This window comes from Quercus robur, chromosome 4 (genome assembly GCF_932294415.1).
Source record: "Quercus robur chromosome 4, dhQueRobu3.1, whole genome shotgun sequence".
Classification (NCBI taxonomy): domain Eukaryota; kingdom Viridiplantae; phylum Streptophyta; class Magnoliopsida; order Fagales; family Fagaceae; genus Quercus; species Quercus robur.
Genome location: NC_065537.1, coordinates 82,948,226 through 82,961,336, shown reverse-complemented (window position 1 = coordinate 82,961,336; position 13,111 = coordinate 82,948,226). Strand labels below are relative to the sequence as shown.

Sequence of the window (13,111 nt, the reverse complement as noted above, 5' to 3'; positions counted from 1 at the left end):
TGAAATATAGGTCCACAAAGTGGACGGATCACTAAGGTGAAGAAATATAGGTCCACACAGTGGACGGACTATCCCACAGGGATAATAAAAGAGCAAGTACGCAAAGTGGACGGACCACTGGCAACGTTAATTTTTATAAGTCCGTTCAAAAGTGTCATACAACACCACAGAATGAACGGATCCTCAATTGTAAGTGCTCAATAAAAAAAAAAAAAATAATAATAATAATAAGTCCTCAATACGGACGGACAAACAAAATATTCTCACAAAAAATCCTTCCCCTAGAAGGGAGACGGAGCTTTAGACAAAATACTAAACAATTGTAAAAAGCATATCTTAACATTAAGCAAAAAGCCCCCAAAGGCAAATGTTTAATACAATTAAAAAAGAAGGACGGATTGTTCACAAAATAAAGTACATATGCATCAATCTTTCTTTTCTTCAGTAACCGGGACATCCTTCGACGGGGCGGAATCTCCGTCTCCTTGAGTAGCACCGTCGCCAAAAAGGTCCTCCGTATTTTCTGAGGCGACGGGGAGGGCAGAAGTCTGGGCTTGATCTTCAAGTTTGACCATCGTCAAATCCAGCTCTGGATAAGCCTTCTTGACTTGACGGAGAGAGTCATCAAAGCCTTGAAGGAAGGAGTCCGACAGCTCGCCCAAACAGGTTTCCGAGCATCGATACTCCTCGACGGCTGCCTCTTTCGCCTGACGGATCTCAGCTTTGAGTTGCTTGATCTCCGCCTCTTTATTCTCTATGGCCGTCAGCGCAGCGGCCGTCTTCTCCTCCATCTCCTTCCTCACCTTCTCAGAGAGCTCCAGCTTCCTCTCCATCTTGGTCCTCCATTGATGGAGTTGTCCGAGCTCTTCCTCCGTCTGCTCTGCCTTCGCGCGAACCCGGTCCAAGGCACTCTCACGGTTGAGACACCGGTCCAGTAGACCCTTCATCATGACCAAGGACTGCGAGTAGAAAAGAGACCGTCACATAATGTAAATAAAAAAAAAGGAGAAAAAAAAAAGAAAAGTATAAAAACTTATTTGACATAGCCAACCTGAGCGACGGCAAAGAGGCCCGTCTCCCCCATGGCCTCCGTCGAATGGTTTCCCAGGTCTTCGTAGTCTTCTGCCGTGATGATGGACGACAGTTTCTCCAATGCATACTTAGAGTCATCACGAAGAAGGGAAGGAGGTCTCTCTTGCTTACCGTCTGGGACCGTCATCAATCCCTTGCCCTTTCCCTGCTTCGCTGGGGTGACGGCCTTGTTACCCTCAGCCATTAAGCCAACCACAGGTTCAAGAGAGACCTTTGGCTGCTTAAAGGGACGGTCGGATTTTACCGTCAGTTTCCTTTTAGGGACTGAAGCTGATGCCTTAGGAACCTCCTCGCCGGATTCCCTCTTCTTGACGGCTTGGGACTTGATCAAAGCTCTCCTCTTTGCGTCATCCATCTCTGCAAATAATGACGGATGAAATTAAAACAAAATAAAGCAAAGTAAATGACCAAGTAAAGTTGACGGGCTTACGTTTGTGAACTCGCTCGTCGTATCTTATCGCTTCTTGGGTGGGCTCAGGACCGTCGCAGTACCAATGTATGGTCCTCGGGTTCACCAACTTCGCCCAAGTCCTTTCCTCCGGCGTAGTCTTCTTGCAAACCTTTTCAAGGAAGCTAAACTCCTCGAGGCTGACTTGTGGGCGCCGTCTACCTGCAAAGAAAGATGATCAAGATATACACATATAACTGGACGGATATTAAAAGCAACACAAAATTTAGACGGATGCATACGTGTCTGATTTATAACTGCCCAAGTTGTGTCGACGGGCATGAACTCCGTCTCCCCTGGATGGTTCATCCATCTGTCACCCTCCAGGAAGAAGTACCGACTCTTCCAGTCTCTATTTGAGTCTGGGGTCTCAAAGATCACCTTCAACAAGGGGCTCCGACTGGCAAAACTGTACATCCCCCTTGATCCAGAAATCTCGTCTGGACGGTAACAGTGAAGAAATTCACGGACCGTCAATTTCCTCTCCCCGTTTGACATTGCACCGTAAAGAATCTCCATGGCTATGAAGACCCTCCAGGCGTTAGGGGATATCTGGGTGACGGACAACCCCAGATACTGCAAGAGTTCCCTATGAAGGGTAGAAAGCGGGAATCGAAGTCCAGCCTTCAATGCCTGCTCGTACACTCCTACACCGTCTACCCCTTCGTAATAACACTTCTCCGACACATATGGTAGACGGATGGAGACATAGTCTGGGATTTGGAAGTTGGTCCTGAAGGTGCTGAAATGTCTCTCCCTGATGACGGATGTAAACCTATGAACAGTCCACTCTGGCAACATGATGAACTGCCTTAGTCCATCAGCGCCTACAACGGACTCCAGTTGTTTATCCCCGTCATCATCGGAACCTTCTACCCCGACTATCTCCACATCCTCATTTGTTGAGGATGAAGAGGAGGCAGACGGACTCCTACTTTCGCCGGGGCTCTCTTGGTCTTTATGACCGGACGGGTATACATCCTCGTATTCCGTCCCATCACGAACCACCGACTGGTTACTTGACGCACTAGACATTTCCTACAATTGACAATAAAACCTAAGACCGACGGGTTTGAAAATGTTGACGGGTATGGAAAGCCTAACAACAATGCATGGACGAGAATGTAACTTGACTATAGTGAATTAGAAGCACTTACCGAACTTAGCAGAGGATAGGTGACGGTTGGTGTAGTTAGCAGGTATTCGTCCTCGACGGATTGCACAGATAAGGTTGACGGCTTTTCTCTGACAGGGTTGACGGCTTCGCTCTGACAAGTGTTTTCTGAGTGAAAATTGAAAAATGAAAGAGTGAGGCGCCTTATATATATAGGAAGTGCACGGAAGACGAAGCGACGCTTCGATCCTATACAACGACCATTCAGAGAGTGACACGTGGCATGCTTAATAAATGCTGACAACCTGTCAGTACGTACCAACAGATTTGTACCCGCCATGTATCCGTCAACTTGATAATTCTTCCTTTGACGGGTTGATCCAGCTGGGACCGTCGTTCTATTTTGCATGAATCCGTCATAGCCATATGTAAGAACCGTCACCCCACTGATCCTTTGACCTTAAAGGTGACGGATCATTGGGGTGAAGGGGGCAACTGAAGATGATAAAATATTGGGCATGATGGGCTTACCTTAATGGGCCTGACGGATTGGGTCTCTTGGGCCTGCGTAAGTATGGTCCCAGCTTTGAAGGCCCATCACTACTGACGCAGCAAGGGCCCATGGTCCGGTAATGAGAATCCTTGCTCACCACGTTTGGAAGAATTGGGAGTAGAGTCCCACATTGAAAAGATGTGGGAACCAAAAAGGGAAAGTCAACCCCTTATCACTATAAAAGGCGTAATACCCACAGAAATCGAGGTATGCTTTATGAACCCTCTCTAACGCACTAAGTAAAAACAAAGGAATTCTAACTTGACCGTCGGAGAGCCTTCGGCCGGCACCACACCGGTGCTTCTCTGAAGGATTCTTTTGTTTGTTTCGTCGTGCAGGTTCGAGTCGAGCCGCGAGTGCGGTGTGACCCATTGGTGACGGTTATCGACGTCATCAATATATATTTTGTTTTTGCTTTTTTTTTTTTAATACTGGAATTTAGAACTGTGAGCTCACATGCTAATTTTTCATGTTAAAAATACATAAAAGCGATGTTGGTGCTATTGTTAAGAACATTATTTCCTGCTACTATGCTATTATGATTAGCATACACAAATTGTTAGTGTTTCAATTTATATCCCCCGAAATGCAAAGGAACCTTGTTGTTGTTGTTGTTGTTGTTGTTATTATTATTAGGCTAAAATGCAAAACTCATCCTCTAAGTTTAACTCTTCTTTTTTTCATTTCAGTCTTATAAGTTTCAGTTTTGTCATTTCAGTCCTTAAGTTTCATTCATTTCCAATTGAATCCTCCGTTAGTATTCCGTTAGTTGCTACCATCCACTTACCAAAACGACGTCGTTTTGATTTTTTTATATTTAAATTTCTTAATTTCAAAAAAACTGAAAAACATTAATTTTTAAAAAAATAAATAAATAAATTACTCATGGGAACGACGTCGTCCCTAGCCACTAAATAACAAAAATAATCCCCACCCCCATTGACAGAAACAAAACTACTCTCAGGAGAAGAGATGCAGGTGTTAAAATACAACTTTTTAGGACGGAGAGACCGAGATCGACACTACTGGGAATGTTTCACGGTCAAGTTACAAGGCTCAAATTCAAATCACTCCTTTTCTATAAATTTCCCCATGTCTGCAGGTCCAGATTGTACTTTGGAATGTTATTACTTTTTAGATTACCTTTGATTTGCAAAGTTTAGAATTTCCTTGGAAAACCTTTTAAGATTTGAAATAGAATTGCTGTTTTATGGGACAAGGAAATCGTTGAGAGATTCTTCATGCGTGATTAATGGGAGCATTTTGGTGTTGGCCATACGAGTCTGTTTCAGAATCCAGAGTGCCAAAGAAGCAAAACTGTTCAAAACCCATAGAATTTCTCAGAAATTGGTGGGGGTGGGGATTATTTTTGTTATTCAGTGGATTAGGGAACGACGTCGTTCTCTTGAGTAATTTAGTTCGTTTTTTAGTTTTTTTGAAATTAAAAAATAATAATTAAAAAATCCAAAACAATGCTGTTTTAATAAGTGGACGGCAGCAAATAACGGAACATTAATAAAAGACTTAATTGGAAACGAATGAAACTTAGAGAATTAAAATGATAAAATCCAAACTTAAAGGACTAAAATGAAAAACATGTGAAACTTAGAAGGTGACTTTTGCATTTTGACTTTATTATTATTATTAAATTTTCAAACACCACCATCATAAATGTAGTAGAAAAAAAAGGACCATAAAAAAAAATATTGAAAATAACATGCCCAAAATATGACTAGAAGGCTTTCTTCTTTTTTCTCCTTCCTTCTAGTTCTCGCTCTCCACCTTTAAACACAAGTATCTTTTTTTTTTTAAAAAAAAACGCAATTCCTATTCACTAATGATAAACAAGATGTCCATAGTCATGACTTATGATGATCAATGGGATTATGGAATCATGGAATATGTGAAACGAGTCATATAGAAATTATACATTATACGAACTATTAAAGAATCTCAACTATATGACACATTCACACATATAATATAATCTAGATAAAAACAACAAAATTCAATCTATACTAAATTGCTAACATCCACATTCATCTATGATATCCCAAAATAAAGGCTCCAAGTGCAATATAGGTCTTAACATAACATAAAAATTTAAAACTACAGAATATTATATAAAAGCAACAAATGAAAAAAGAAGTTCCCTCTATGTCTTCAATGATGAAACCTATTAGAAGGGTACGCAAAATAAGATGGATGAATAGGAAACGCATCACTCTGCATAGGAAGATGTGTAGCCGATGCAATTGGAGACATGGGTACATCTTTGGAAGTTGAGGCCTTGCTTGATCCAAAGGAGTATATTACATTTTGTTGGGCGTGAGTCTTCTCGAGGCGAAGAAAGTATTTTTGGGCATGACTTGCAATTTGTGTATTGTTCTTTGTTGAAACATGCCTTGCAATGCTTTTCCAATCTCCCTTACCATATATCTTTAAACCCTCTTTGAACAGCCTGTTTATAGAGATTGAGGAATTAAGAACCAAAAAGAAAAGAAAAGAAAAGAAAATTTCATTCATTCCCATGAAAGTATGATGCATGAGATGTATAAGTACACGTATCAAAGCGGAGCAAGACAACAAATATCAAAATAAAATTAACAACAAAATTTTTATCAATATTACGTTAATTGAGTTCTAAAAAGAATAAATATTTCCTTAGACAATGATAAGGATAAAAATGGTATTCATTCATACAAGGCATAAAGCTAATGATTTTAGATAAGTCATCAGGCATAAGCTGACGGGTACAACTAGAACCGTCAGCTTCCTCATGTAGTAGTCAACGACTAATGTTCTAGATTAAGGGAATGAGGGAAGTCAGCGAGACACACCTAAAGGCTGACGACATCAACAAAACTGACGCCGGTAATGCTGAAGGAAATAAATAAGCTGATGACCCTGATGCATGTTTACTTGCTACTCACGATTGCATATATAAGGAAATACCTTGCCCTCCATGTTTGTTGCTACTCAAAGGATCCTTATAAGGAAAGGATCCCGCCAAATACGCCCAAGAAAACTCCTATAAGGAAAAGACTTCCACATCAAAGAAGAGATGTCAACCCCTTACTATTATAAAAGTCCCAATACTCTCACTAGCCAAGGTACACATAATTTACCCTCTTTAGCACCCTAGAGTTGTGAGAATAGTTCTAACTTGACCTTCGGAGGGTATTTGGCCGACACCACACCGGTGCTCTCTGTTAGGTCATCAGACAACATAGCTAATAACAAATTTCATACTAGCTAGTATGCCAACCCACAAATTTTGACCAATCATGTTTCATTTGATCAATGAGTTTTCTATTTTCTGTTTACTATTTATTTTCAAATAAAGATCATATTGTTTTCACGTATATTGATATACATACCTTAAGAAAATGAAGAAGAAGAAGATATATGTATATATATATATATATATTTATTTATTTATCATGTATTAAACGCTAGACCTTCTATTGAAGGGAGAGATTAATATCTATCATGGTTTAGGGTTCACTCCACCATGTTAACAAGTCCACAAGATACATATGGATTTAAATTCTCTACATACTATCTACAAATCTGAGTAAATATTCAAAATTTACTTATTCAAAGAAAAACATGCTAGAGCTAAGTCTTAGTAAAAAAATGTATATTATATATTATATATATGAACAGATTCACACTAATGATAGCGTAACAAAAACAAGGACAAGTAAAAGTTTTTGATACATACTCATGTTCTTCTTTGGTCCATTGATCCCCCATTCCTCTTCTCTTCTTTGGTTTTTCTTCCACAGCAGGTGCTACTTCTTTTCCTTTTTTCTTCTTAATGGGTATTTCTTCAACAATTTCACCAATTTCACCGTTCCCATAGTTAGGTACCTCAATGAAACTTGGCCTATGCCTTATAAATACTCCTTCAATTAACGACCCGTAGTGTTCCTTAATATCTAGTATACTTTTCGATGGTAGCTCACGAGCAATTCTATCGAAAATATGTGGACAATCAAGAGGAATTTCTTTGATCAATTCCTCAAATTTCTTATTCTCTTCAGGACTCCACACAGCTCGTGGTGGTGATTTGAGATTGTAACGAAGATCTGAAGAAATCAATGAATTCATGGTGACAAACAAAAATAGAAGAATAAAGGACTAGTGTATAGTATTGGTAGTTGTACTAGAAGAGAAGGAAGTTATTCTTATATAGAGGCTCGGTTATGTTTTGGGTTTACATGTCCTATTCAGACAAGGATTAAGGGTTTACTTGGCAGTCAAATAACTCATAGTCAGATAAGGATTACGTTAAGGAATGTGTTGGCATGCAATGCAAAGATCAAAATTTACCTTTCTTAATGCATTCCAAACCTGTGTCGACAAACTTACATTGCGACGGCCATTGAAGCCATAGCCCAAACCCATAAATTATTATTGTTTTATTAATAAATCAATAAAAGGCAAATATGTGTCACGCTCTTTTCCAAACACGGTGCATTGTAATGCTTTTTATTTATTTATTTAAATTTTAATATTTTATATAAACTAATTTTTTGATGTGAGATTAGGATCAATTTTATTTTTTCTGGTAAACTGTATACATGAGATTATAAAAAATTTGTAAGAACCTCGATGCTTCTTCCAATTAAACAATAAAATCATCAACAGAAAGAACCTACTTAGCTTGGTATTGTTTGATCTTGTTATGCATGCCACGTTGACTATGTTGAGGACTTGTTTTGAAGGTACAATGTACATGAAGGGGTTTTGCATAAAGCAAGTCAAAATTAATGATAAACTATAAATTGAGTTAAATTGAAATATCAATAAAGTGTTCGGAAACAAACTCATGAGTCATGAGTATCAGAGTGAAAACAATAAATTTAGAAAGTATATTAGTCTTGTATTCATTAAGAATCATTGATTTATTACAAAACAAAGATAATGTATATGACAGTTATAAACTTATAATTCATAAATAAATTAAAAATTATTCTATTCAATTAACTTTCATAATATAATATCAACTATAATTTAGTTATTGATTATTTGCATATATTTGTAAATGGATAAAAAAAATTTAGTGTTATTATATACTTTATATAGGAAAAATGTTAATAAAGTAATTAGTGAATAAGCTCGAGTTAGTTTAATTTTTTTTAATCAAGCTTAAACATATAATTTTGATTAATGGTGAGACTAAAGTTGGCTTATTTTAATTTCTTTTATATTTGGCCAAAAAGAATTGTGAGGTCTTTTAGGTAAAAGCAATATATTTAATTGTATTTTTTTTTTCTTTACTCTATGAAAAAAGAGAAAGACTATGAGGTGATTAGTTGTGAAAATCCAAGTTGAATATGATTGTATAATAATCAATATCCATTGTGGAATCAATATTTGAAGGGTCTATGTGTTCAGGTTACCAATTGCACTATGTGAGGACATGACTTCAATGGTTTGAAATTTTGGTGGGGGCAAAATTAGGAGCAGTCTAAAATGACATAGCTAAGTTGGAACAAGATGTGTCTACCTAAGGAAGAAGGGGATTTGGGGTTTCAAGATTTAAGGGTATTCAATACTGCCCTATTGGCAAAGCAAGGCTAGTGTTTATAAAGATGTAAAAATTCTTTGGTTCACTGAATGTTTAAAGCTAGATACTTCCCTCATGGTGACTTCCTATCCACTGAATTAGGTCACCACCCATCATATGCTTAGAGAAGCATTTTCTCTGCTTAATCAGTTGTCTATAATGGTCACTGATGGTAGATGGGGAATGACGAATCTACTAGGATTTGCAATGATAGATGGCTTCCAAATCCGTCCACTTTCAAGCTTACTTCACCACTGGTTGGACTACCTTTTAATGCATAGGTGAGCTCCCTCATTGAGCCTTTGGATAGATGTTGGCATATAGACATGGTTAGATAGACTTTCTCTCCTGATGATGCCATCTCAATCTTGGGCATCCCTTTAAGTGCTAGATTATCAAATGATCGATTGTTATGGGCTTTTTCCCCCCAAAGGACATTTCATGGTTCGCAACGCATACAAGGTTGTTCTATCCTTTACTACTTCTGGTTTGGTTCTTGGACCTTCCAATGAGCAAAACAGTGGAGTGTTTTGGAAATCTTTGTGTGGCCTTAATGTTCCAAACAAGATTAAAAACTTTGCATGGCGTGCAAGCCATAATATACTTCCAACCAAAGCCAAACTTTGTCATTAGAAAGTCTTAGACAATCCAACATGTGAGGCTTGCAAAAGCAAAAAGCAGTGGGCACCTATTTTGGCAATGTGACAATGCTCGATAAATATGGACATTCTCTGGAATTCCGATTGACTCAAGTGGGGTACATTTCAATGAGTTCGTTGATCTTTTATGGCATTTAAAGTTTGTGCAGCATGTTGGCAATGAAATCTTAGAATTAGTCATCATTATTGCTTGGAGCATTTGGTTCAATTAGAATGAAGTTTGGCAAGGGAAAGCTAATCAATCGGCTAGTATGATTATTCACAAAATTAACCAGATTAGTGATAAAGGAATCTTAGGTGGCAAACTTTCGGCCTTCAAGATCATCTATGAATGAAGTGGAACTGTGGATCAACCACCTCCATGGTATAAAACCAACACAAATGGAGGGGTTTTTCTTCAGCAGCAGGCAACGGGTGTGGGCATGGTTATTCATGATCATGAAGGCAAGGTGGTGGTTGCATTAAGCAAGAAGCTTCATTACTCTCTGTGGCCTTTAGAAGTTGAAGTGAAAGCAATGGAGGAAGTTGTGGAGTTTGCCTAGGATGTTGGTATTTAGGATGCGCACTTTGAGAGAGGCTCAGTTATACTTTCTAATGCTATTCAAGGCCTGTATAATTCACCAGTAGCCATCTCTAATGTTGTCACTGGGATTTGTCATAGACTGCAAGATTTTAGATTTGTGTTTGTGTCCCATGTTAGGCATAGTAGAAATAAACCACGCATATTTTAGCTCAAAATGCCAAAGACATTAGTAGTTTTTCAACTTGGGTAGAGGAGGATCCAATTGTCATTGAGTTGGTTTTGGCTCAGGATGTATTGAATTTATCTTCATCGGTCTTTTCATGATACATATATGTGTGTGTGAAGGGTCTAGACCATGTCTAGTTGTAAATGTTATATATATATATATATATACACACACACACATATATATATATGCATATTTCTTTTTTCTTTCTTCTTTCTTCCTTTTTTTTTTTTTTTTTTTTTTTTAAAAGAATTTAGAACTGCGAGCTCCCATGCTAAATTTTGTTGGTGTTAAAAATACATAAAAGGGATTGTGGGGCCAGAAAATTTACGACCCTGGCCCACTTTACATTAAGGCCCAAGGCCTAAGTCGAGGAGAACAATTGCCGAGAACGCATAGTGAAAGTCCAAAAAAGGCCTAAGGATATGGCCGAGGACAATCTTATGCTCGACACCTCACCGAACACCTAAAGGAAAGGACGAGCTCAGTGCAGGGGTAGGACAAGTGGAAAAGCTGCCAATACTGTAGTAAAGAGCTCTGCATGTGACAGGTCCATACTCTTCACCATGCCATTCAGCTTTTACAACCACCCTCAACCACTCTAGGTATGGGCTGATAGGACAAGTCTCCACCCCAGAAAGTGGAATTGACACGTGGACACTAGAGGGAGGGTAAAGGCTAATATAAAAGGGAGAAGTCTTAAAGAAGGGGGGGGGGGAGCATGAATCTCCTCGGACGAGGTCTGAAGATCGAAACTACTCAAGTCGCACCAGAAGAAGGTTTTGCTAGACACGCTGGGTTCACCCTCGTACAAGTTTCATAGAAACCATGGCTAACCGTTGTCCGGTGACCAAGGCCTAGCCTTACAAGCCCACACTCTACTAATTATATTGTTTGGGCCCTTAACGTGCGAACCCAACACTATTTTGTGGGTTGTTATAATTTGTGTCCTTACAATTGGCGCCGTCTGTGGGAAAGGCTTGTGCATTGGCGTAGACGGTGGGTCGAGCTCCTGTCAACCCAGGGCCTGTGAAGGCCCCTACATTACTTCCAGTGACCTGATGTTGTTGCCCTACTATAAAGTTCTACTATGGACTATGCTTCGAAGCACTAGCGACAAGGACAATTCTAGGGCCTTCCACCATCAGTTCGACGCCCCATGCCTTGGCCGAGGGACTAATCCTCGGTATCTAAAAGAAAAACTACAAGTTTTGGACAGAACTAAGGCCTTGTATAGTCCTCGGACTCAAGCCTATGGGGAAACCAACTACTTAAAAGAAAAATTACAAGTTTTGGACAGAACCAAGGCCTTGTATGGTCCTCGGAGTCAAGCCTATGGGGAAACCAACTACTTAAAAGAAAAACTACAAGTTTTGGACAGAATCAAGGCCTTGTATGGTCCTCGAACTCAAGCCTATGGGGAAACCAACTACTTAAAAGAAAAACTACAAGTTTTGGACAGAACCAAGGCCTTGTATGGTCCTCGGACTCATGGGGAAACCAACTACTTAAAAGAAAACCTGCAAGTTTTGGACAGAACCAAGGCCTTGTATGGTCCTCGGACTCAAGCCTATGGGAAACCAACTACTTAAAAGAAAAATTGCAAGTTTTGGACAGAACCAAGGCCTTGTATGGTCCTCGGACTCAAGCCTATGGGGAAACCAATTACTTAAAAGAAAAACTACAAGTTTTGGACAGAACCAAAGCCTTGTACGCTCCTCGGACTCAAGCCTATGGGGAAACCAACTGTTATTATTATTATTAATTAATTATTATTATAACTACTGGACACAATCCGAGCATTGTATGGTCCCCTGACCTGACCCATGGAAAGGTTACCCATTAAAAATTGGGTTAAGTCCTAGACCGAATGGAAGTCCCGATCTATCCTCGGATCCTCAATTCTAAGGGAACTAATGCGACTAAGTGTTTGGGCCCGATATAGCCATACCTCGGTCCCCGAATCATATGTCGAAAGCAATTAAGGCCAGGTGTTATCAAGAACACGGCCAAAGTCCCCTACTACTCGGTAACCTTCTCGGATGGTTTGTTTTGGGTCACTCATTCTCGGATGAACGCCTTGCGCGCAATACAAAGCACTCAGTTGTTATCTCGATTAGTCTCGCATGTTTATTCTACTACAGGTTGGTATTATTATGCTCGATAGTCTCAATAAGTTCAAAATAATAGCTTTTTGTTTACAAGGGTTACAGCCTAAGCACCGTTCCAAAAAAAAAATAATACACATATGAAATACATCCATTCACAAAGTAATCACTGCAGAAAAGAAAGAATAAGTAGAATAAAACAGAATCATCTTTTATTAAGACAAAGAAATAGTACAACGTACAATGGGGGGCTTAAGTGAGCCACTACAAAAAACTAGCTATGGAAGCAAAAAGAAAAGATAAAAGCGATAAATCCTTCAAAAACTCTGTTCTAGTAGAAATTATACATGACGGGATGGCCCCGCTAATGGAAGAGAAGAAGAAGCAGCAGACGAAATAAAAACACCAGGGTGGCCCCGTTGATGGGAAAGAAGAAGAAGCGGAGGCGGAAAGAGGCACTAGTGAAGGAAGAGAGGAGGAAGCAGGGATGCGTAATCCCCGCATCAGCTCTGACTCCTAACACGAAGATGCCATACTAGCAGCGCTCGAGATAGAGCGGATAGTACTGACGACGAGAAATCCCACTGCTGTCGCACCAAAAATCTGACGCGACCAGCACCTGCTTCGGATTCTGACTGAAAGAGGTGGAGGCATCGCTCCCACCTTGCGAAGGCGAAGAGCTGTCTTGAGTCTCTGTTTCCCCTGTCCTGATCGCGCCATCTTGATCCTCGGAGGGACCCAGTGCTTCTGGAGCGGGTGTGGTTCCTTCACCCCCATTCGCGCCTCAAACATATCACTATCTAAGGTTTA

At 39.6% G+C, this 13,111-nt stretch overlaps 1 protein-coding gene across 1 annotated transcript; it reads right to left on the bottom strand.

Annotated features, from left to right (window-relative positions):
• Nucleotides 1-313: 313 nt before the first annotated feature.
• LOC126724009 (uncharacterized) lies at nucleotides 314-2,395 on the bottom strand. Its single transcript, XM_050428057.1, has 4 exons — nucleotides 1,783-2,395; nucleotides 1,523-1,702; nucleotides 1,052-1,449; nucleotides 314-959 (listed from the first exon to the last, which is right to left on the bottom strand). Exons 1-4 carry the CDS (start codon nucleotides 2,339-2,341, stop codon nucleotides 426-428), a joined length of 1,671 nt encoding a protein of 556 aa, XP_050284014.1. The 5' UTR covers nucleotides 2,342-2,395; the 3' UTR covers nucleotides 314-425.
• Nucleotides 2,396-13,111: the final 10,716 nt, after the last annotated feature.